The sequence below is a fragment of the Molothrus aeneus genome, chromosome 9 (assembly GCF_037042795.1).
Source record: "Molothrus aeneus isolate 106 chromosome 9, BPBGC_Maene_1.0, whole genome shotgun sequence".
In the NCBI taxonomy this organism is placed as follows: Eukaryota; Metazoa; Chordata; class Aves; order Passeriformes; family Icteridae; genus Molothrus; species Molothrus aeneus.
This window is the reverse complement of record NC_089654.1, coordinates 18,998,679-19,025,123: the sequence shown is the minus strand read 5'-3', so window position 1 is coordinate 19,025,123 and position 26,445 is coordinate 18,998,679. Positions and strand designations below refer to the sequence as shown.

The following is a 26,445-nucleotide window of genomic DNA, read 5'->3' as shown; positions in this document are numbered from 1 at the left end:
ACATACAAAAGAATTATGTACCACTAAGAGCCTGTGAGAGGCCTGTATGCACATGAAACACAAGCAAAATGAGACTGTTTTGTCTTTTTGAGGAAAAATAACACAATAGTTACTAAAACATTGTAGGAAAAAAACAAAGGTGTTACACTATAGAAGTTTAATCTAGAACATTAATCTACCCTTTACTGAAACAAATAGAAAGGGAGGTTTTCTTAAAGTTTGTCTAAAACAATGAAGTGAATAAAACTATACAATTACCTGAACTCTTTGAGAATTATCTGAATTATTTGAGAATACATTTTTGGGCACTTATGGATTGCTTAGAAATACAATGTTGAAAGAAAAGTTTATCTTACTTTATTACACTCAAATTTTTTCACCACTGAACTGATATCTTTTGCTTTGAAGATAGTCCTAAGTTTATCGTTATTTGACCATTTACCATATATCCCAGAGATTCTCAAATAAAACTACCAAATATCCAAGTATTCAATAAATACTAGTACACCCAATATATAAGTCCAGAAAGAAAAATCACATAATTCAAGTTATTGCAAATAAATAGCTAGCTATAACTTCTATAACTTTATAAATATTTAAACAAAATTCTGCTAAGTATAAGTTAGCCTCCTAAATATACAACTAAACTAACAAAACCATTGTCTAAAAGTCAGAAAATAGTTCAGAAAGACAAGTTTATTTTTGGGAAGTTAGACTCTTACACCATTTGCTTTTAAGGCAAACTCAAAGCACATTATCCACTACCTCCCAAAACTCTGTGCTAGCTATTCCTCTTTGGTTAGTTAATGAGTTATAGACTTAAAGCTACTTTAAAAAAATAAAGATCCAAATACAGAAGTATCTCAGTGAGAAAATGTGCACATGCTTCCCAATACAAAGGTTACAGAAATCAGTAAGCCCTCCTGAAATCCTTTCTCTTCTCACAAAGCAAGTGCTGCCTCCCCTTGTCCAGAGTCACACCTCAGAGAAGAGCCTTTCTTCTCTGTGAGGAAACACAGCTAAAAATGCAAATTCACTTTTCCTTTTCAGCAACAAGTCTGTGAGGAGATCTATCCTTCTGCTGGAAAACAGAATTGGGCTGTCAAGTGAAAGCATGGAAGTCATTGATTTACAGAGAGGAGCTACTGTTCCTTTACAGAAAGGAGCTACTGTTCCTTAGTACAGCAGGCAGTTTTACAAAGCTGCATGGCATTCTATTCCAAAGCAAAGAGGGAAAAGGAAAGACCAGGACATATGCCTGGTCCTTCCTTTAAACATCCTGGCAAATATTGACAGGCGTACCAGAAGTATTAAAACCAGGCTACATGTCACAGAGCTCCAGCCACGTGGTAATTATTTGGCTTTTCTGGTCCCTTCCAGTACAACCGGCTTTAAAGTGTTCTCAACCTGCTTTTTATGTTTTTTGGAGACTTTTCTTAAGAAAGTAACCAATTATATCACTCGAACACTCCTGCTACTGTGATTCACAAAATCAAAAGTATCACTGCGTAGGGCCAAACTCCAGATGAGAGATTACCACCACCACTTCCCAACTCATTTCAGAGCTGTGCAGGTCCCATTCTATGCTTGGCGCCACCGTGAGCTGCTGCTCTACACACACATCTTACCTCAGGCTGCACCGCAGGGGGAAATGGCTAAATGTGACTTTTCAAAGATTGTGCCACATTGAATGTCGCGTGTAAAAGATTTCGTATTAACACAGAATGCCCACTTAGATAGCTTTGATTGCCAAGTAGCAAAGCTACTGCAATTACAACATGCTGGGACAGATTCACAGTTCACAAAGCTTAACAAGCCCTAGGCAGAGCTCTGATATTTCTTTAATGTCTTGCTCTGATAAGACAAACAAACAAAATGTTGATAAAACATGTAATTGCCAACAGAAGAAAGAAACCATTTTTACTTGACTAACATAATTGGAATTCTTCCTTTCCCATTTACAATACTTCACTAAGACAACTCAGAGCACTCCTACAGAATCTCCTTGTCAATCAGATGAGGTACTTCGGTAAACATTTTAAAACGCCTTTCTATTACACATTTTCTTTAGTACAAGACAGATGTGAGAAAGAGCATGGAGGGGGTGGCGGCAAGGAACAAAGGAATAAAGACATTTTTACCACTTGCCATTCTACTGGTAAGGGACTCCCAAAATGCTTTTATATAAATGCACCATCACGGGTGTGACATGAGTCACTCGACATTAACATCCATTGTGAACCTGAAAACCAATGATTTTTAAGACAGTTTTTTTTGTTTATTAGTTCCAGATTTTTTTAGTGTTTCTGACTATATGCAGATACTTCAAGTGTTCATAACAGTCTAATTAATCTAATTGCAGCAAGGTTTCTTTGTGTAGTTTTTTTTTTTTTTTTGCTTTAAACAGAATAACAGCATGCTTTTATATTTACCTATTGCACAATTAATTGCTTTTTAATTATATTTCCTATTAAAGTAATTCCACTACTAGAACAAATAGGTCCAGAGAGCCCATTTTGGTCTGTTGGCTCAAGGACTCTCAGAACAAAATAATAATAATTTAAAAAACCCCATCAAAACTCTAATTAAACCATTACATAGAAATATACAGAAAAAGCCTGGAAGAGTTCATGAGTAAACAACACTTGTTTAAAAAACACCTCTGTAATAAAGTACAGTACAGTATACAGATGCCATACCATAATATCTCCAGATGGAGCTGTTACAGACAATGATAATGCCTTTAAAATGCTTATTATGAGCTCTTTGTTTTTTGAAATCATGGTTTAAAAAAAATCTTCAGAGGCTATTTAAAGCACAAAAACTACTTTTAAAGTTCTACCAAAAAGTTGATTTATGATCAGTAAAAAAAAAAAGAATGAACATCACATCTGAGCAAGCAGCCATCACAACCCTACTGCTGCTCCCAGGTTAGCACAGTAACCTCCAGCCCGTGTTCCCAGAGTTATTTCATCTGCTCCAACACTACAGGCTGATGAAGGCTGGAGTATTCCTCCCTTTGTGTTTCAGTGAGAATGTTAACATTCTTACAACAGTTTTATAGAAGCAACAGAATTAAAATACTATTTAATAACAGATTTCTGTTATTAAATCAGCCTTCTAAAAATATAAAAATATTTTATATTGTGAAAGTGTCTTTCAGTCATACTTAAATTTTCAGTTTTAATAAGGAGTACCTAATTAGAACCATCACTTTAGAACTATGACTTTCTGCTCATTTCACGGAAATAGACAAACAGTTAAAAACATATTTACTAAGATTAAATAGAATTGAATAGCAAAAACATACAATCTGACAATGTTGTGTGCTCTTTCAAAGAGTGCATAGGACATATTTCTGCAGCAGTCAATACAGTAATTCTTGTGATGCAATTTCAGTCAAAGCTGTAAACATTCCTAATTGTAGTTTCTTGGAAACTTTTGGTTCCTTTCAAGTTTTTATTAGCAAGTTGCACTGGGCATTCCCCTGACATTTCCCCCCCCATCAGTTGCAGACAGCATCACCCTCCACCTGTAACCCCTCTGGCTGTTCAGAACTACTCTTCAGCATTTCTTCAATATATGCAGGGCAGTCATCCTTCCCTTGCAGTGCACAGTGACACTTCCCACATGCCAGTGCTAGCAAGGCCCCCAGGGCATGATCTCGAGAAGCAGGCTGATGAGGAAGTCTGCTATGCCTTAATGGGATTTCCTGCAGGTTTGGGATCATAACCATATAGAAAAGTAGCTGCTATTACAAGGATGGCTCCGAGGAAAAAGACACTGAATAGAACAGGGATGAAAAAAAAAGTTTGTTTTAGTTGATGCAAATTTATTTATGCAATACAATCAAAAGAACGGACATTTTTCCATGAGGAAAACAGAAAGATAAATTATATTTGTCCACTTAATAAAGAGCAAAATAATTTGTATGTATTTCTTTTAGAGGGATGCAGAAAGTTGTTGAGGTAAGAAACTTGTAACTACAAATTAATGTATCATTATACTAACATATTCTGAAAATTAAACTTACACTTTCATGGAATTTCCAAAAGCAATCAGATCAATCCTTTTTTCCTTAAACTTTTACCTAAAGATTTATGCAAAATGGAATCAGGAGCTGAAGAAAAGCAGCTTCTGTGGTTACCCACCCATTCTTATACTACATACATCATGTTGTTGGAGCTGTGTTTGCTTTGAAGTCCAAAGCTTGTGTCAAAATAAATTACTGCTGCCCAAGAACCAGTTTGCAAGTCAGTATAATCAAATTTTTGTCAGATACAGAAAGATCTGTCTTATGAAAACACAATAAAGGCATCTTTTCTATTGTGACATTTTGGTCTTTCAAGTTTTTTTGAGAGTTAAAGTCTGATACAAAATAACCGAAGCCACCACACAATCAGTATATATTTTAGATAAGAATCTCATCACAGACATGACATCATCAACAATTTCATCTTCTGAAGCAAATGCTAAAAAAGTGTGGCATATGATATGATAATCCTTCAGAGAATATGTTTCACCTGTTTTGGGACATGGCCCCTTGCAACACATTCAAGCATTTAAGTACTTTACATCGATTACCCTTTCAAAACTGTTGATGTGACAGAAACAATTACACAGTTTCAGTTTAAATGCATTGTTAGCATAAGCAAGGGACTAAAGATTAAGTTTGATTAACTCAAGTTAGTCAAGTTTTATTAAATGGGATCGCCTCAAGTTCTACATACTACTACTTGGCTGTATTTAATTTTCAACATGTTTGCAGAAGCTGTTAAGTTACTTATTAATTTTCCATTTGAGTACACAGAAATTCTTAAAGCACTTTCTACATTTGTTTTAATGGGACAAGTATAACCTACTTATAATTTAAGTTCAATGTCTTCCACTTTTCAAGACTTAAAAAATAACTTAAAAAATAGTTGTTTTAAGACTAAACAACTATTCAATTTCCTTTTTTTGAATGCTTAAGTCCTGACAATACGGAATCACAGAATGGGTAACGATAAAAGGGACCACAGTATTGCAAATATATATTTTTAGATAAAAAGATGTTTCTTTATACCAGATACAAAAGTCATAAATATTATTCAAAATATTTTTGTGTTATAAGTACATGTAAGATATGCAAGGAGTGTTGGTCAGTCATAAGTAAAATCCTATTCCTACACCTGGAAGTGGGATTATTAATTCTACACTCCATACAGGAACATGCACTGCCAAGACAAGCAGTGTTCTCAACCTACCCATGTACAAAGCCTGTGGCACACAGAGCCACCACAGTCTGATCCCCAAAGCATCAGGACACTGTACAGGGCCTAGAAGAATGGAGCAAGGACTTCCTTTTCTTTCTTGGCTGTTCTCACTACAAAATGTAGCATTGCCTTTGGAAACAGCTCTGCCTTTGGGCTTCTGGGTGCCCTTGTGCAACTCAGTGCTGCAGCGTGACTGCAGTCACCTGTGTTAGAACCTGTGCTGCGGGCGATGAAAGGCAGCACAGAGGCGATGCCCCTGCGCCGGGCCCTGCACTGGAGACACGGAGCAGCGGCAGTCCCTGGTCCCGGCCCCGCAGTGCAGGACACGGAGCAGCGGCAGTCCCTGGTCCCGGGCCCGCAGTGCGGGACACGGAGCAGCGGCAGTCCCTGGTCCCGGCCTCGCAGTGCGGGACACGGAGCAGCGGCAGTCCCTGGTCCCGGCCTCGCAGTGCGGGACACGGAGCGGGCGCAGTCCCTGGTCCCGGCCTCGCAGTGCGGGACACGGAGCGGGCGCAGTCCCTGGTCCCGGGCCCGCAGTGCGGGACACGGAGCGGGCGCAGTCCCTGGTCCCGGGCTCGCAGTGCGGGACACGGAGCAGCGGCAGTCCCTGGTCCCGGGCCCGCAGCGCCAGGGGCGCGGTGCCCGCGCGGGGCCGCAGGGGGCGCGCCCGGCCCGAAGAGCGGCCCCGGGCAGCGGCAGCAGCCGCAGGGAGCGCGGCCCCGAGCCGCGGGACCCCGAGCCAGCGGCTCCTCACCCGCCTGAGAAACTCCCTGTTAGCTACGGGATGAGGCTAAACCTTGATGTGCAAGCCGGACCTAGACATTCGGAAGTGCGGGCTTGGATGGGATTTGTTTTTTATTTATTTTCGCAGTTTTATCTGGTAAGCAGTAAGTTTTCAACTATTTTTTTTCAGTAAACATGGAAAATAATTCTTACCTTGTAGGGACAAAATCTTGCAGCCAGAAATAGGAGATCAATGTTGACAGTATAATGGAGAGAGAAGTTGCAAATCCCTTTAAAATGTTGTCGGCATATTTTATAACAGCAGCAATCACCAACCCTCCAAGTGCCTGGAAAAATAGCAAGGTTTGGATTCACAAACTGATAATTTGACTGAGAGCATCTGTTTTGACACCATGCACCCACTTTAGGAAAAGCTTTTGTCTGTGTTGAGGAGCAATACATTTATTTTATATTAGGAATATGTACAGTTGACAATAAATATTGGAGGAGTAGTTCTTTCCCCATTAAAGAAATTGTTGATCACATTACCACCATTAACTGAGTGGAAATGCTTGTACTGTACATTTTTAGTCACATGAGGAAGGGCATATAGAGAGATAAATTTAAACATCACAAAATAAATAATGCTTACATGCTTTTAATTTGCACAATACTTAATCACATACTTGCTATATACTTTCCAGATTTTCATTCAGAGTATGAGAATAATGATAAATCAGACTTTCAACTGTAGAATTCTCAGCACCTTCAAGGACACCCATTAGTTTCCCCAGTTATTTATAGAAGAGTAAATCTCTGAGTGCCTTCACAGAAACATGCAACACGAGGTCTCACCTGTAGCACAACCACCACCCAAGTAAGTTTATTGTATCCTTGAAAAAATCCATTCTTTGACAGTTGTTCTCCATCATAAATGTAAACACCCATCAGTCCAAATATGCTACCAAAAAACCCTGAAAGTACAAGATTGGTTTAAAAGCTTCAGGTGAAAAACATGCAAACAGGTTCCTTGCCCTTAAAGGCTGCTCATGCATTTCTGATTTTAAAATTGGACTGTCACTTGCAATAGTATCACATCCAAATGCAATCAGTTTGCTGTTCTCTTTTAAAAGCTATTCTCCACATTTGAAACAAGTTTTGATTGTTTCCATAAAGAAATCCTTATATACTTATCTTCCATTGCTTTCTACTGGAATGGAGAGATTTTTGTTTATGGCATATAGCAAAATTCCTATATTTTGATATATATATATATATATATATATATATATATATATATATCAAAATATAGGAATTTTGCTATATGCCATAAACAAAAATTAAATGCAATTTAATTAAATGCAATTTCAGTTTTCCTGAAACTAGTCATGATTGAAGGCTGAAGTCACCCTATATAACCTGGAGAGAAAAACAGGGAAAACACTCAGTGGAATAGAAGCTCTCTGGCACAGCAGGAGCAGCAATTAGCAGTTTGCCAATTCAGACAAGATCTCTGAAATGGGATTCTCCTGAGCCAGTCTCAAACACAATGAATTTTTACTAGTAGAGACTTAATGTCAAAAGCTGAATCTGAGGTGAGACTGTGGAGTTTTTAATTTGGTGAGTCCACTGTTCTTCTATCAAATTGGAAGCTTTTCCTAATTCCTCGAGCCTGTAAGCAGCTACTCTGTGATTATGTCTGCTATAGTCCTGAGCATGATAGGGGCAACAGTTTTTCTATTCCTTCTCTGTGAAAAGGTGATTTTCATCATATTTCTCAGCATCTGAAAAAGCCAGAATTGTTTTGAACAAAATAACACCTTCTGTTTGACAAGAAATAATTCTTTTGTAGGCAAACCTAAAAACATAGTTATCATTCACATTAAACCATTTACTTGTAATTGCCAATTAATCTGTTAAGATAAAGAAATACAATAACGTGTTCATACATCCTTATTATAGTATTGACGTGCACTAAAAACTGATTTTTAAAACAATTTTAATTTATTTTCCCATTATTTTCAACAGTTTTCATAATTCTCTATGGATACGAAAATGAAAACCTGGTTGGACATGCAGGTTTTTAGCTTGTGTTTTAAGAAAAACTCTACTTCAGAGCTCTTGCTTATGAATGTCTGGCTAACACTTACGGTGATGTAAAAATGTTTTAATGTATTCAAAATTAACTTCTGCTTTTTTAACTGAAACCATTTATAATTAAAATACAGTGGTAAGAAAATAAAGGAAAAAAAGATGGCTTATTGACCAACTAACTAATTACAAAAGAAGCCACACCATCTCCTGTTCTTATAGTACTGTGCTACATTCTACCACTCTCCACACAGCTCTGATCCACTGAATCATCTCATGACTTAACTTTACACTGTGGATTTGATCCCCAGTCCATCCTAAGGCAATGGGAAGGTCAAATTCTGCTCAGTGCACTCATTCAAATATGCCATAAATAGTTTTTGCCTACAGGTGAAGACTAGAGTGCTTAATATATGTTAATATAGGTGATGTGAATATAATGTGATACACACTGATAGGTGCACTGTAGGTACAGCTGTAGAAATAGTTAAGATGAGCTGGTCTTTTCCATATGCCTCTCCTCAATGATTATGCACACAAAAGAAACTGACTTTTGGTATTGAAATAACAGTAAATAATTACCTCCACTTTGTTCACAAACAAAGCAGATTTTATAGCTTGCACTTTTAATACAAAAAGCTGCCTACCCAGGCATGAGAGAAAAAAATACATTAATTTTAAAACATCTTAAAACACTGACATGGAAATGTAATTTGTTTTAATATTCCTACATTCTCTAAAAAATAGTAAAAAAAATTCAATTAACAGTTTCTGCACAAATGTACAATTACTCTATTAACAAAGTAAATCAAGAACTAGACTGAAATCAGAAAGAAATGGCTATAATTCCCTCTAGCAGAGTTTGAATTTTGGTTTTAAAATAACTTATATGTAGCATACTAACATGTTTGTGGTATTTTTTATTTATACATTTATTTTGCACAATTGTCTTAATGCTTCAGAATGCAGTATCTCTAACAGATGATTAAAATTAAACTTACCAAGCTGAATGTTTCTGATCCACACAGACTGCTTAGTTTCCTTTAAAATTTTCTCAAAATAAACTCCAGCAAATCCACTAGAAAAGCACGCTATGAGAACTGCAATCAGGCCTACAAACTGTGATCCTGCTGAGTGCTCCTTAGCAGGTGTTGCTTGAGAGTCTGAAGGCCACTGGATGTAAAAACAATTACATAAAACTCACTGATGAAATCAAGTCATGAGAATCTACAAAATGCAAATTTGTTTTCCACCAACAGTAACAGTTACTAAATACAGACAATCACATACTTGAAAAATTTTGTATTTTGCACTATAAATACTTTTAAAGGACTGCAAAGCTGTAATTATTTTCCTATGTATATGTAAGGAGTAAAATTGTGCCTGAACTGGGAGAATACTCATCAATTTAAACAGCTGCAGGATTTATGTTTTATAAGCAAGAACTGTTTATGAATCCCAGTATGACTTATCATGGTCATTTCTCTGTCACCAATTTGTGACACCCAACAGTTGTTTACCTTACAAATATAAGCACAGTTAGGAAACTACTTACACCAATTGTCTTTAAGGTAGGATGAATTGTGTTTTTCATGTGCCCCTCTTTGGTGATTGTGCAGACCAGTTAAATCTTGCAATGTGTCTAAGGCTAACTGAATAAAATGCAATGCCATGGACAAAAACTTTCTGAGGAGTCTGTTAAATATTGCCAGAGTATTTTGTTCTAATTTTTCATTATTGAATTTAATCACCGTATCTTTTTCCAAATTCTTAAATGTTAAAGTGAAAGATTTCCAGGTATACTAAAATCTGCTAAAAATTCTTAGAATAGTCTCTTATCCTATGATCCTGCCCTCTGAAAACTATCAACTCTGATACCTGCACTATTGAGAACTGAGGCCAATTTAGATTTTTTAAATTAGTCCAAAGTAAGTTTGCCATGCTGAATCCATATGACAAAGTGAACACAGCCTGTACTGGCAGAGAAGATCTCTGAATTCCTAATGCCTGAATTCCTGTGCTAATAAAATTGCTATCATTATTACTTGCAGGTTGCTCCAGAGGCCCTGTCACATTCTGTAGTAGAGCACTGGGTTGCAAAAGAGGTGTTATCTTCTGCCTTTGAGCCATTTCTGGTGTCCTCCAAAAAAAAAAAATTCAATCCACTGAATCATCTCATGACTTAACTTTACACTGTGGATTTGATCCCCAGTCCAGTTGTGATTCGTACCTCCTGACTATACTCTGGGGCTCGTGTGCAGCTGGTAGAATCAGAAAGCTGGATAATCAGTATAGAAATCCATGCTTCTTGAATAAACACATTAAAACCCCACAAATCACCTGCAAATATTTACCTGCACAAATGCCACTCCCGTCATCAATATTACTAGTGACAGCCACTGGTATACACCCAGTTTCTTGCTCAACATGGACACAGAAAACAATGCTGTGGTGAGAATTTTCAGTTGATATGTAACCTAGAAGAACCAGAACAGTTACTGCTACTATGCCACAATTAATGGCTTTTTTGTTTGTTGTTTTGTTTTTTTTTTTTTAAATTACAGAGAATTCCAAATATGCAATACCTGGTATGTGGCTGCATCTAGGTTTGACAATGCAACATACAGCAAGTTGTTCTGAAGAGTGTAAATTCCTGAAGGAATAGCAAGTTTAAGGGTTTCCATGGGTTTGTTAAGGATTTCATCACGTAGCACTCTGTTCAGAGTCCGTAAATTGCATTCTACCAAAGAAACAGTAAAAGAAATAGACATTCACTAAAAGGAAAGGAGTGGAAAAAAGAGAAACAGCAATGTTCTGTTCTTAAACTGTTGCCCCTTTTTATAGCTATCACTACACCAAGACCTGAAAATACCATCTATGTTTGTCTCACTTTCACAGGCTTTGTATATTTCCTTATGAAAATATGGCTGCAAGTGTCTTCCTGCAGCCTGGAATATCAGAATGAAAACAATTATTCAAAATACTTTGAGTTAAACTTATTGAAACTCTATCAATAACTTAAGATAATATATCAAAGAGTACCACCTAAAAAGTGCACATTTAGAATCCTACAGAGTCATCAATATTTATGAATAGACAATGACATTTTTAAGCTGTTGCAAATCAAACAGAAACCAGATAAATCCAGTTTTAAATATACAAAATAAAAACTAGAGTAAATGTGAATATAGTTTTCTCTTTTTTAGCTTTAAACTATGATTCTTCCTGTAACAACAAAATTGCTTCTTCCCTTCTGTATCTGCTGTTTATCACCAGTTTCTAAATTATCATTCATCCTTTGGACACACTTAAAGCTTTTCATTTTTTCCTACTTCTACATACAGATTTCTTAAAATGCCTGAGAAAACACAAACTTTGAGATGTTAACATAAAATTCATTCCTGCCCTCTTCAGTATCCATTCACTCAAGTAAATATGCAGTATGATTATTGTCTTTCCAAGACTATTTCTTACACAAGGAGAAGGGAAATGTTTTGTTGTATGCCTGTACTCACATGGCTGCTTTGCAGTTGCCACTACAATACAGCATATTGATTAGGAAAATTACTTGGTGCAAAATTTGACACATACTGCTGTCTTTGTAGACTAATACAACACAGGCCAAAATCTTCAGAAGTTCAGCAATAACTACTGCAGTAGAGGATAAGTAACGAGGTCCTTCTTCTTTCAGTGTCCGAGAATAGCGCATGGTCAACACTAAACTTGTGGTCTGAAAAACCAGGATGCCCAAGGAAAGGTACTTTAAATTGGCAGACATTTCTTGACCTTTTCCTTTCTGAAACAGAAAAAAAGAAACAAACCCAAAGGTCATATTGCAGATATTGGGAATCTCTGGTTTGTTTATGTAGGTGAAGGCTCAGAGGGTACTTTCAAGGTGAAGGTGTTTTTTGCTGGGGTACAGCAGAATGCCCAGTGCTCCTGCTGCAGTGAGCTGTTCCCAGACTGAAGAGATTTTCCCACTCTTCCAGCTCTCCCAAGGCTGTCAGGTTGCAGCCTCTGCCTTGCCAGGTGGCACTGTCCCAGCAAAAGAAGGGTGAGGGTTGGGCTGCTTTAAATGAGAATGAGAGGTATGCCTGGCAGTGAAGGGAAAGGAGAGTTGAGGGAAAGCAGAGTTGGAGAGGAAGACATGGGATAGAGAAGCTTTAGGGGAGGCAGCACTAAACCTGTCCTGCTGATTATCCTGCCCAGAAAAGAATTCATTGAATATAGATGACTAGGTGACTGCAACTGCTTTCTCAGGCTGTGCTGACTACCACAAACTTCATGTTGGTACAGCTGTACCATCTTCATCTCTACCACGTTGATGCTGTTTTCTTTGCAATTTGTCACCAGTTTAAAGGATTAACTTATTGCAGAAGACTGAGACAGTATTTTTCATTTTGCAAGCACAATATATGACAAGGTGATTTTAAAAAAGCTTGCTGCTACTCAGACTATCACATAAATTTTGCTATGCTTCATATAAAGAACTTTCATACACAGAAACTTATGCTTTCTATAAAAGATTATCTTCTACTCCCTTCATTGCCCACTTACTCAAAAACAGAGCCAATTTAATAATGTCAAAGTTAAATCAAATCAATAGCTAGAAGTTTACAACTATGTTTACAAGCAAAAGAAGAGTAACAAGCCAAGACAATGCATGTTGTTCTCAATTTCAGAAGTCAAGACACAGCCCAGCTGCTGGATGCATATGGCAGAGCTGTCCTCGTGTTTTATACCTGCAGGCACCCAACTTCTGACTCATTAACTACACAGCTTTGTCCACACTGCTCAAGGATGTGCTGGTGCCTCCAAGTATTTATGGCTAGAACTGAAGCAGTTTCTTGCTAACTGCATTTCTCTAGCTCAAGATGCATTTCATTGCTGGTTTTGTAGACATTTGGAGAGCTAAACTCTTCAAATATTTCTGATTTGTGCTTATCTTGTCTCTAAGCATTTATAGATTTTCTCCAGTCAAATATTCAAAGTCAAATTATTACCTGTACAACACTGACACTTAAAAGACACTGTAGTAACCTGCAAACAGGAGTGAATTATCAACAGCCACAAAGATATGAAGCACACATTTGTATCCTATGCAATAAAATTATTCGTCTTAAAAAATCATACCTTTGTAAAAATATTTGTAAAAGCATACTGGCAAATAAGGAAGAAAAAGATGCCAGGATGCTGAAACTAAGGAAGAAACACACAAGGTTTCATTAAGGAATTTTAATAAGAGATACTTTTGCATGAACTACAATCTCATTTAACTTCTGAAGAAACAAATACTAAAGATGCAACTGCACGGGAGCAATATGAATCAAACAGAAATATAAACTATCAAGGAGAAGAAAGCTGCAGACAATACTCAAGATCTGCTGTTTTCCACTGGTTCTGGTGAAATAATCCATTACATGAGGGTGTTAACTGTGGAATTACGCATCCTAAACAACAAAACTGAGATGATCTGTTAGTTGAAGAACAACGACTGAAGAATAAATTTGCTACAGTTGAGAACAAGTAGGAGAAAAAGAATGGTTCCTGCAAAGTGATGAAGAAGTGACATGCACATTCAGAGACCATGCTTTCTGGAGAGGTACCAGCAACACAGACAGAGGGAAAAAAGGTAAAGAAAAAAAAACCTACTGAGAGAAGATACAGAACTGAATGTCACTAAAAGGCTTGCCTGTGATACTAGAGAAAACTGACATTTATGTGAGCCAACTTGAACAAACAATTTCTTTCACTGTTCCCATCTATCTCATTTTTTAGTATTCAAACCTGAAAAACTGGAAATAAAAAGCAATATATTGTTAAGACAAAAATTTCATGAAAGCACACATACAGATAAGTCCTTAGAACTTTAAGTTGTAGGTTTTTAAACTTGTTTTTGTTTGTTTGGTTTTAGTTTCAAAATGCTTCCGAACACACATATCCCTCCTGACTCGAACCCAAATTTCTGCATTCTGTCAGCCTGTGAAATGACAAAGGGTTTTACAAATGTTAAAAATCATTAGATATCAATTCTGTGACCTTCAAAACAGACAGTAGTATTAAAAATAATGTTCACATTTCTTTGTAAAATACAACCATCTATTTATGAAGCAGCTTAAAATGTAATTTTAAAAGTAAATCACAAGTATGCTAATGAGCAAGTACCAGAGCATTCAGCATGAAAATACACCAACAAGCACAACACTTTGATAAACCCATAAACAAAGCCATAAAGAATCCATACCACATCATTATATTTAACTTCTGTCTTCTCTTCCTCTGAAGTCATGATAGAAAAAGGGAACTTTCCCCAAACAATGTATCTCAAAAAGGCAGGAAATATTTCCTGCTAATGCAAGGAAATCACTAATGCATTTCAGAGTTCCAAAAGTGCACATAGAAGGGAACCTAAGTGTCCAGCATGATAGCTGAAATAAGGGTATTTTTTAAAAGTTGTCCTATCAGTGGTCAGCAAGACAGGCTTGTAGACAGCAAGTGTGTGAAGTTTCATGCTGTACTTACAAGCTGGTTCACTGAGCAGGAACTAGAGTTCTGAAATGTACAGATGCCAATAATATAATCACTCCTAAGCACACAGAACACCTCATCAGCTCTCCTGGTCCCTTCTCTTTTAAAAGAGAAGCTTATCAGCTCACAGACCTCTCCTGCAAACTGTGAACAATCCACAAAAGGAGCAAGATATTGAACTTTAAAGAGTTGGGCAGTCTTCAACTGCAGTCTCATAGCACCTTTAGATTTACAGGTGACTATCAGAGGTGTAAGAGCTCACTTGTAGCCATGAGCTCCTGCTACCCTCACAGCAGCAGCCTGTGCAGTCACAGAACAAATGAACTATTGCCCTCAGTAACAGCCCACATCTGATTGTCTTAAACCAACAAAGATATCAAAGTTCCCACTGCATTTCCTGTACAGTTACATCTCAGGTTTCTCACTGGTTTTGGATGCACTGCTCGGTACTCTGCAGGATAAATCTGTTTGAAAACTCAGATTTAGGTTTGCTCATTCAAAAACTGGAAGTTGAGTGGTGACATGAACTCTGTCTTCTGACCTGTACCTTACACTGGGATGTGCTAAGGACCTGCAGTTCCCTGACTATGATACTAAACAACTCATCTCAGGGACTGGGCTCGGTACTTTCTCTTCTGTTAGTCTACGTTAAAAAAATCAGTTCCTTCTGCGTCATTTCTTAGGTGTGCCAGGGACACACCCTGCAGCCACAAGGAAGGAAGGCAGCCCACACAGGAGCCAATCCACAGGAAGCCAAGGTGGCATTTACAGCCACGGAACATTTGGATTCAGTACTCACAGCTGCATAAAATTTGGATTCTATGTGAAGAGCTGTTCTCCTTGAAAGTAAAAGGAGAAGGATGCTGAAATGTTCTCAGAACACAAACCAAAGCGAAGCAATCTATACAGGAAGTAATACTTTCAGCTCAAAGTACCATACTGCCCAAAGTCTGAAGAATAACTCCTCAAAAGAAGCAGATTTTTTAAAGAGGAAAATCACATATTTCCAGCTCATAATATTAATTCAAAACTGAATACATTTCTGACTTGCAGATTTTCATCTCCCTTTGTAATACCTCCAACTCAGGCTAAAACTTAATATTTTACGTTTTATTTTTATTTCATCCCTACACTTTCCCTCCTCAAATACTGGTAAATTCTAACATTTGCAGATGAAATTAGGCCCTAATCAATTTGATTTAATGAACAGCACACCAAAACTCCTTGGTACTAATCAGTGTTTCCTACAGAGCAATAAGATTATGGGACTTTTCTTAACCTTAAGATTTTGTCTTTTAAAGATCTGATGGTATAAACTTCTAAAGTTTTCAGCTGTAGAAGTATCTACTGTTGCAAAATCCTGTGCAAAATTAAGGATTAGTTCATGAACTGATTCTATTCTTAACTTTGTAGAAGGACTCAGAATTACAGGGAGTATCAGAGAAACTTATAGGAAAAACTCCAAGCACCCAACATTATCTGAAGAAGTAGATGAAAGTCAAGAAAAAAATTAACAGTAAATTCCAGCAAGTCTCACAAAAAAGTAAGTTAAATTCACCAAAAGATTTCACAAAAATAACCTCTACTGGCAACTATTTCTTTACTCCTCCATACCCCATCACAAGTAAAGTTTAATTTAAAAAAAGAAAAATAAACTAACTAGTATCATGCTCCAAATCTTCACAGTGATGTCATTACATGAATTAAATTCCTTCCAGCCTAGCTGTGAAATGTTTTTACTGCTGACAGTTTTTTAGAGTAAAAAAGCCAAGTTACAGGAGTTATTTTTCTTAGGTCTTATTCAATTTTATGACTAATCAGTTTAAAATTGCTCAACCAACAAAAGGCATTTGTGTATCAGTTAAAATGCAAAGCCCAACACAGAAGTAGACAACCAGCCTCTCAAAACTGCCAAAGGCAAAGTTTAAATTTTCTGTGCTACTACACCAAATTCTCCATATGGGTTCTGCTGGAAAATAAACACTGATTGAATCTGCTTCTGTGTCATTCCAGTGGTACATGTATGGACACACTTCCTGAGCATTTGCTTTGAAGTTAGGATAAGAGATTAAAGAAACAGGATGGTGTTCTCATATTTCTCCAGTGAAATATGAACCTAGTGCTGATGCCACACGTACACAAATACAATAAGCTGTCAACAAAGGAAAAGCCCAACTGGAAGGTGGAGTAAGAGAGAGAACTCACAGAACCTAAAAAACTATAAAACTTCATTCTATGCTTTACTTACTTTCTACACGCATTGCCCTCTTCCCTGTGCTGGTTAACACACAAGTAACATGTCATTTTCTGCAACACAACTACATTCCTCAGAGAAACTTCTAGTCCACAAATATTTTTTTTTTTTGAGTGAATATAGCTTTGTATTTATCCGAAGTGGTGTAAAATACAACCTATACTTTAAGTATAGAAATAAATGGAAGAAAGGAACCTCATGAAATTCAGCAAGGCCAAGTGCAAGGGCCTGGGTGTGGGCTGGGCTAATTCAGGAACAGGCTGCCCAGAGAACTGGAGAAACTCCATTACTCCATAAGTGTTCAAGGCCAGGTTGGATGGGCTTTGAGCCACATGGTTCATGGAAGGTGTCCCTGCTCAGGGCAAGGAGTCAGAAACAGATGATCTTAAAGGTCCCTTCCAACCCAAAACATTCTGTGATTTTATGACAAATATTCCCCATGGTACAGAGGCTGCATAGACCTCTCCAAATCTAGTTAAGTGCTGCTGAACTGCATTCTGAAGTAGATTTTACAGACACACAAATAATTTAACTGCCATATTTGGACTGCTAAAATTTGACAATACATTTCTTTCTCCCCTCACCACCACAAGATTAAATCTGTCATGTCACTGTAACTGTAGCAATGCATGTCCTAAAAATTTTGTATATCTCACTTTAAAATGCCACTACTACATTTTCCATTTTCCTCATACTGTGAACAGGTTTCTTATTTGTTCCCTCCCATAAGCTATCTACAATTGTCAGCTGTTCCTCCCCAAATACCTGGCACTTTGCACTAAATCACTGCAAATAACTTCATAATTTTAAAACTTACCTTACTCCTTCTTTTGTTTTCCAGTTTGTTACTCATTTTTCTTGCTGGAGACATAAAGTGCACTAAGTACACTATGAACAAAAACAAAACTGTGCTTCTCTTTGAGTTTGTACAATTCTTCAGAAGTGTGGTAAAAATAAAATCCTCTAGCAAAGTCTGTTCCTCACTCTTCGAGCAGAAACTGAGGAACAAAGTTTTTTTTTCATATGAAAGTTTCCTTCAGGCAGTATTTCCAACTTCTCAATTTACATTAAAAAAATCTTTACTGAAAAGAAGTAAAAACATAACTGCATTCAAATGGTATTTTTAAGACAAGGTGATCAAGTAGAACACAGTAGATCACTGCAGGACCTTGCTCCTGCAATGTCATCTTGCTCCCTAGGCACAACCGTATCTCGTGTGCTGGCGTTGGCTGGGGTAGAGTTCACTTTCTTCACAGTAGCTGGCAGGGAGATGTGTTTGGGATTTGTGCTGAAAAGTGCTGGCAACACAGGGACATTTTCACTATTGTTGAGCAGGAATTACACTTTTCTACCTCCCACCCCACCAGGGAGGAGGCTGGGAATGAACAAGAAGTTGGGAGGAGCACAGCCAGGAAAGCTGACCTCAAGAGACCAGAGGGATATATCCCAGACCATATGGAGTCATGCTCAGTACATAAAGCTGGGAGAAGAAAGGAGGGATGAGGTTCAGAATATGCTGTTGGTCTTCCCATGTCACTGTTTCACATGCTGGAGCCCTGCTTTCCTGGAGATGGCCCAACACCTGCTTTCCCATGGAATGTGGTAAAAGAATTCTTTGGATTGCTTTGCTTGCATGTGCAGCTTTTGCTTTACCCACTGAACTGTCTACGTCTCAACTCACAGGTTTTCTCACTTTTACCTTTCTGATTGTCTGCCCCATCCCACCAAGGGGAGTGAGCAAGTGTCTGTGTGGTGCTTAGTTGCCAGCTGGGGTCAAACCACAACTCTTGGCCATTTTAAAACCACGCAGATGGTTTTCAAAACTGGCAAGTGCACCTAGGTTCAGAGCAGTTACACATTAAATGGTAACTGTTAAAGATCAACCAATAATTTCTTCTCAACTTTACTCCAAAACCTTGGCTTCTGCCAAAGATAGTGGAGGATGTATCAGTGATTCACTGGCCATATATATCATTCAACCAGGAAATTCCATCACTGCCAAGTTTAACAAAGGGAATGCAATTCCATATTAACTATTAACTAAAGTCTCATTTCAGAGAAAGCTATAAATTCCTTGGGACTCAGGCAAGGTTTTCTTACATGACAGAAAACTGAGCAGAAAGGGAACATAGGTGAATTGTTTTATGAGCTCCCAAAGGTTTTCCATTTGTTTCTTTCTTTTGTGGGGGAAAAAAAATAGCATTCTAATCTATGTATCAGGCAGGAAGAGTAAAGCATTGTGAATCTTAAAATGTGGGATCTGTGGCTAAGTGCTCTTTAAGCCCACCACCCTTATCCTTAACACCAGACCCAAGAATCCAGAGATCATATTTTTTTGGCTGATGAAAATTTGGTTAGATGAATGTTATACAAATCACATATTGAGTATAAATATTCTGCATTCTGGAACTTCAGGCCCTCATTAAGCTAAATGTTAACACCAGCACTTTTTTATAAGATGAAGACTTCAACTCTGCCCAGTAGTGCAATAGTTTTATATTGACATAACAGTCATTAAGCCAAACTCTGCCTGCCAAGACAGAAATTTGATACAAGCTGCCTCGTTTTCACACAGTACATACACTGTGCTCATTATATAGATCACAGCACAGATAGATCCCAGCAGCCACATTCAGCCTCTGCAAGCAAGGAGCCATTCAGTTCTCAGTTTCAGTTCAAATGCCCACCCCTCCTCAAGCACACAGGAGTGCAATGCCATGAACCAAGGGAGTGCCAGAATGCAGCTCCTGCAGATGTATCAAGCCAGTGAAGGAGCTTGATTTAAGGTGCTGAAAGACTGAACATTGAATCCAGCTGGGCTTCAGCTGCAGCTTACACTTAGGCTATTTATGAATTACAAATCAAGTCTGGGTGCTCAAGACAACACTGTGTCAAACACCTCAGTCAAGGTGACCTACTTGGAGTAGAATAACACAAACTAGATCCTCCAGGGAAAATCAATCTGTAGGCATTGCAGCATGCTAGTGATTACAAATAAAATGAGACAACTGAACTGCACTGAAGAGATATAAATGTAAGACAAGATTCAGAAATCCAGTGGCAAAATCCTGAACACCTAACTCCTAACCATCTGACATTATCATGCCAGATCCTGAGAAGTAGAGATGTTAAGAATCTCTCCTCCCCTCCAGAGACACCTTCCATTGATGTGATCCAGCTGTGCAGCCTCCTGAGCTCCAGCAAAGGCACATAGCCTGCACAGGAGCTTCCATATGGTGGGAACTGCAGTAACCAGTGAAGAACAAGCCCAGGCAGCGAGCGGTTCAAGAACAGTCTGGGAGGAATAACTGTGTCTAGCAAGCCTTCCCAAAGATAAGTATGTGTTGTGCTCCCTGAACACTACCAAATCCAGAACCGGTTTAAGGGGACATGTGACTTGAATTCCACAGGTTATTAGCACAGATGATCCCTGCCTTTTACTCCTAGTTACAAACAATAGCATCACCTGAATAAGTAATTAGGCTGTGTAGGCAGCCTGTGGGATTGTTGGAGGCAGAGTTACTCCTAACAATACACTGCTCTAAAGAAAGCACATTTATACTTACTAGAACCAGTCTTGCCCCAAACCAGTATTTGTGCTACACATACTACTTCTACCAACCAGAACATCATGCATCCCAAAACAACAGATACTTATCGCTCAGAACTGTGATTTTCAACCACAAGTTCTTCTCACAATGCCTAACAATGTACAGGGGAATAATGAACTACAGTTTCCAAAGGGAGAGATTATTGTAAATCACTTTCTCCACAACTGTCACCTCCCTCAAACTCACCCTGCAGCCTGTAGCTCAATTCGGTGAGCACACTGGTAAGTCAAGTGCAGTGCCTATGGAAAGAAGCAACCCCACAGATTTCAAGAAAAGCAGTCCATCACCTAATGTTAATTCCAAGACCCACTCTGTCATTCTGCACATAAGGTCTTTAAAAAGCAAAGGTTGTCTTAGATACCAATTCTCCTGTGTAGAGACCCAATGAAAAATAAAACTTCCCACTGTGGTGCTTACTCAGATTTAGAAAGGTTTGTTGCATACCTTCTTTATGTCCCAAATAACACCCCTCTTTGCTCAAAGCTATGTCAGTCTTCTTCACCCAATCATTACCTTAAAATATTTTATCTGGAATCCAAGTCTTCCTTCCTCTGGTTTAAAACATAGTTTATAGTATTTAATAAAACGAAACAACTTCGGGTACCTTTTGATATTTATCTTTTATCTTTCAGTTTATTCCATAATATGCATTATTACATTTGTTATCTCTCTATCCTCTGAGTTTCCGCTTAATCCATAAGTGTTGAACCACTAGAGCGCTTCTCATTTCAAAAACTTGGTAAAAAATTATGATAACCATGCAAATACTTGTAAAATGTGCATTTCTGTGAACTTTACATGCAGCACCACATCACGCATAGTTAGCATCTCCTCAGCAGAGCACCAGCAAGGCAGTCACAACCTCAGCAGCACTGACACAGCTCTGGGCAGATCCTGCCCCTTCCCAACTTCACACACGGCCGCTTTCCCACAGCAACTTCAACATCACCCTCTCCTCCCTCTTGCCCAAACCGCTCCTTTTCCAGCCATTTCTCTCGGTGTCCCTTCAATCCCAGCCTTTCCCTCCCGTGCCTGCTCCCACAGCCCTGCTCCCCGCCCCATCCACTAACCCCAAAGGTTCCCCCCCGCAGGCCTCCCTCAGGCTCCCCCTCACGCCCAGCCCCGCACCGCTCCGCTGGGGCGGCCCGGCCGGGCTCCACTCCCACCTGCGCTCCCGCCCGGCGGCCCCGCTCGCTGCTCACCGCCGGCCCAGCTCGGCTCGCTCCGGCTCCCGGTGCTTCCGGGAGCCGCGGTCCCGTCCCGCAAAGGCTCCGGCTGCCGCCGAGCCCCGCCCGCTCGGTTCCCAGGGCCGCGGCTGCAGCGAGAGCCGGCAGCGGCCGGGCGGGCGCGGGGCCGGGCCCCGGCCGTGTGAGGGCAGCGGCGCGGGGCACGGGCGGCTCCCGGAGCCCGCACTCCCTGCGGCCTGGGCAGCGATCCGCCCCAGCCGTGAGCGGGGCACTTCGGCAGCCACTGACACCAGCGTTTTGTATGAAACCCATCACAAATTTATTAGAGAATGGTAGGGCTGGTTCGAATTAAGGTACGGGCCTCTCAAACAGAACATTACTGTGTTGTCCAAGAAGCAAATTGTCCACCGAATTTTGAAGATTGTAAACAGGCATAACTTTGTGCGTCAATTGCAGGTTGATTTACCGATGGCTGGCAAACGGTAGTGCTGCACATCAAAACCGGGTGAAATCCTGGCCCCGCGGAAGCTGGTAGGAGAACTTGGATCGAGACCTCTCCCACCAATTACAATTGGAAACCGTGACAGAAAAGCACACTACTAACAATGGTAATTTTAATAGCAGGCGCATGTTCAATAGATAACACATTCATTAGAAGTATGCTTTAGGTGAATGCGCTTTGTTAACACCAAACAGAAGGTGGCTCTGAGAGCTCCTGAAGAGTTTACTGCAAGGTGTGGAACTGCTGCTGAACTCAAAAATGGGCCCTGGTGTTTCAGCAAGCACACTGATGTAACCTGCTTGTAGATGCACTCCCGAAATTAATCTTTCAGATACACAAGGTATCACAGGTTAAACTAAATACTTGAGAAAGGGAGCCAAGATGGTATTAGTTTTATGAATTTAATTATTTCTCTATTCCTTCCAAGGAAAAAGGTTTTATTTTTCAGCAGATTTTAGTTCATCAGCCTGATCTGGGGTACATGTGCCTCATATGCTTCTTTACAGAACTCTAGGTATTTGCAGTTGGTTTGAATGGAGTTCATAATGTCTTTGATCTGTTTCATTTTTCTAATGAATAGACTTTTATTAACCAAAAAAAATCAGTCCTGTGGAGTTTTTTTTGTTTGTTTGTTTGGTTTTTTTTGCTTTGCAATCTCCATATTGAATTTGCATTTGTTTACAAAATACTAAAACCAATACTCTGATACTACTTCAGTATCTTTTCTTCGGTCCCATGGAGAACTGCTTATCAGAAGTATACATTAGCCTTACCTTATGCCATGATTACCAGGCACAGTGCTCAGTTTGCATATACAACAATTTATTTCACCTTGTCCACTTTGGCTAATAACCAAATATTTTCCTAAGTATTCATTTGTCACACCAATCATTTCATGTAGGTGTTCATCGCATTCCCTATTGGAAATAAAAACATATCCTATAGGTAGGGTACCATATGCTCTCTTAAAATGCTGCCTAAAACACTGACACAACTAATGAGAACTACTAATGACTAAAACCAGAGGTAAACTAATGAGGGACATGACATACCAGCTAGACATGCAACATAACAGCCAAGTAGCATCTGCCAATTTGACTGAATGGTATTTTTTATACATTAAGTAATTAATAATACAGATTATAATCAGTGTTTAGGATGTCAAGTAACACTACAGAAGTTCATATAGACCATTTTGATACAGCAGCAGAGAGAGCAAAGGCACTCAAAACACTGAATAACATCAGGAGTTGGGGAGTTGAGTGTTTCCCAGCAGAGCTCTATTAAAAAAAAAAAAGAGAGAGAAATTTGATAAACCCATTCCTAAATAGTTCTCTTTATTGCTATTATAAAAGCATGGACATTTTCAGAGAAATCTTTTTCTATTAGCCCTGTCTATTACATGGACACTTCTGACATCAAAAGATCATGTGCCACATTTATATCAACACATATTTTTCAGTGATAGGGTCAAAAGTATAAAGCACCTATGTGGTCCCACTTTTCTTCATTTTTGTTAAGACTATTTCATTTATTATGTTGCACATATGTTCTCCAACATTTATTCAGATGTAGGATATTTGACAGCTTTCAGTTTTCTGTGACATTTATAGGAAGAGACCAGTAGAAACTATAGAGGAAAAGTTCTTACCACTTGACTGCCGCCTGAGTAAGGTGATTGCTGAAAACAAACAAACAAACAAATTTATAGAGGTGTTCCCAGCCAATGGTTTCTAACACAGTTTTTTCCTGTGACCAACAAGATTTTAATAGCTTAACCCGCAGCATGGTTTTAAGTTGTTCTAGAGGAAGGTTGAGCTAATATTAACAGAGAATGTTCTCTTCAGACCAAGTCATCCCAAAATTTCTCTACACACCACCCAGGTTCTTTGTTTACTGAGAAAAGAAGATTTAAGTGCTGTGATGAAAGTATTCTTACCGGTTTCCCAGAGTAAGTGCTTCCTGAGCCAGAGCCACCCTGTGAAATAATTATGAACCATTTAATTTTGTCATACAAGGCTGCAGTGGACCGTGTCCAAAGAGCACACAGCAGTCTTGAAAATGCCCTGGATATAAGAGGGTCTGATAGTGATTTTGGTTTTACCATTTTCACTGCACTTTTCCCCCGTTTGAATTGAATGATCTCAAATAAGCACAGCTATGTCCTTTTTATTGCAGGAAGAGTTTCAGAGGAATGGGTCAAAGCAATGTGTCTTGTCCAAACTACAGAGTTGGAAACTGAAACAATTACCCTGATATTTAAATGCATCATTCTTATCAGACCATGTTGACCCGACCATGTTCCTATGAGTAAAAACTTTGCTGTGGGAGGAATAAATGCTGCTTCATCCTAAGGTTCAAGCTTGAGCAAAATATTCCAATTTTCATTGATAATTTTTCTCATACATTTACTATTGTAACATAATTTAAAATTTTACCCTCGTTGTTACCTATCTTAAAACCCAATATCCCCATTTCTAATTTGATTGCAGAATACTGAAAGAAGAATATCCTTACTGGCTTTCCTTGTTGACTGCCTCCTGAGGAAGAGGAACCCTGAAAAAAGATACCTGTTTTTGACTCTAAGTCTATTTGTGCTTAAATAGTCTTGCTATCTGTAATTAAAGACCAGAGAAGAATGAACACTGTTTTGTATCCAGTCATCCAAAAATCCCAGGCAAAACCTTATCTGAAATACATATATTTAACATCTTCTGTGATGTATGTTCTTTCAAATGTTGTATTCGAAAAATTTATGCAAAATTCTCAAGAAAAAAGAACTGGTTTATAGTTGTGTTTAATATATGGAATAGAAAAAATAATAAGGTCCAATTAAACCATAATTCTCCTGGTATCAGTCTATGGTTATATAGAAACCATAGACAGAAATAGCTGTTCAGAAGTTCCTTACACACACACACACAAAAATCCAGTGGTCTCATTCTGTGATTACTAGTTCAGCTACACAGTAAAGTGCTGTCTCAAAACTGTGTGAAAATAAATATTGTGTTTGCATTTGTTGAGAGTATCCCAGATAAGTAAATCATGTGCCACTCTTTGCATATTAAAGTAATTCTCTAACTGTCTAGTCCATAACTAACTTGATACGGTTTTTTCTTTTTTTTCAGCAACATAGAAAAGAGAAAGGTAAATTTGAATGTTTTGTACTTACTGGTTTACCATGTTGTTTGCCTCCAGAAGGATATGAGCCCTGTAAGTCAATCAAACTTGTAATAATTCAATGTAAAATTGTCTATCACTGTCTTGAGACAATTTCTGCAGTACTTAGGACAAGTTTATTTGGGTGTTCTTTGAACAAAAAAAGGTAAATGGGATGCTTAAAATTTACACTCTGTACTACACACCACAAGAATCAAGAAAGCAGTGTTATAAAACACAGCCTGGCAACTATAATATGTTCAAAAGAATATTTCACTCAGAGCAGTAACTCATTGTAACCAAATCTTTTAGTCACCTTACTGAAACAACTTCAATCCGTATTACCTCCACTGTTTAAACTTAATAAAATGGCCAAATTAATGTATCAGTCATCATCAAGTAACTGACATGATCTAGAAAGTGTGTTAGAAAAGAGTTTGAAGTGATGGGATGGAAAGAGAATACTCACCTGCCCACCATATTGGCTGCCTCCTGAGGGATAAGATCCCTATAAAAAAAAAGTGAAGAAAATTAACAGCAGTTACTTTTTGTTATTCTGTGCAAAAGGAAACATCACAGGACTTCTTACAGGATATCTCAGTCATAATCTGGAAAGTATATTAATCTAAAAAGATGCAGTAAAAGACTTCTGATCTAATGCCTCGAAGTTCTTCAACAGCTGAAATTAATAAATTGGGCAAACAGTCACAAAACACCTGCTGAGACTGTTCTGTTCCATAAATAAATGGATCAAAATGTCTTACATATGGCTCTATTGAAGAGAAAAAAAAATAGACTTTATTTGTGATTTTCTATATGTCAGGCATGTTTAGAGAGCACCATGTGTATTATTGTAGAAACATTGTTAATATTAACAATAAGGTAGTTTGGGGGAAAAAAATTATTTGCAGTGTTAAGAATCCTCTCCATTCTATGTGAGATTATCTTTTTAATAGAGAACACTGAACACCAATGCTTGCCAGTGGAGTAAAAAGCAATTAATTTTTTTTACTATGGTAGAGTGAGACATTGCAAACACAGTAATACTAATGAAAAGTAGGCTTCATCTTTTGAGTTAGTCATGCATTTCATCTGTCAGCTTTTTGCACTAGTAACATTTCTGAATCAGTGGCAA

At 38.4% G+C, this 26,445-nt stretch overlaps 1 protein-coding gene and 1 long non-coding RNA gene across 2 annotated transcripts; one reads left to right on the top strand and one right to left on the bottom strand.

Annotated features, from left to right (window-relative positions):
• Positions 1-678: 678 nt before the first annotated feature.
• On the bottom strand, positions 679-21,713 carry SLC35A3 (solute carrier family 35 member A3). The gene is made up of 8 exons (XM_066556073.1): positions 21,629-21,713; positions 11,661-11,865; positions 10,655-10,809; positions 10,424-10,546; positions 9,071-9,242; positions 6,834-6,952; positions 6,192-6,325; positions 679-3,783 (listed from the first exon to the last, which is right to left on the bottom strand). The coding sequence occupies exons 2-8, from the start codon at positions 11,845-11,847 to the stop codon at positions 3,693-3,695; spliced, it is 981 nt and encodes a 326-aa protein (XP_066412170.1). The 5' UTR covers positions 11,848-11,865; positions 21,629-21,713; the 3' UTR covers positions 679-3,692.
• Positions 21,714-21,876: 163 nt separating this feature from the next.
• LOC136560213 (uncharacterized) lies at positions 21,877-24,866 on the top strand. Its single transcript, XR_010784095.1, has 3 exons — positions 21,877-22,002; positions 22,106-22,257; positions 24,644-24,866. It is a non-coding gene; the product is annotated as an uncharacterized lncRNA (long non-coding RNA).
• Positions 24,867-26,445: the final 1,579 nt, after the last annotated feature.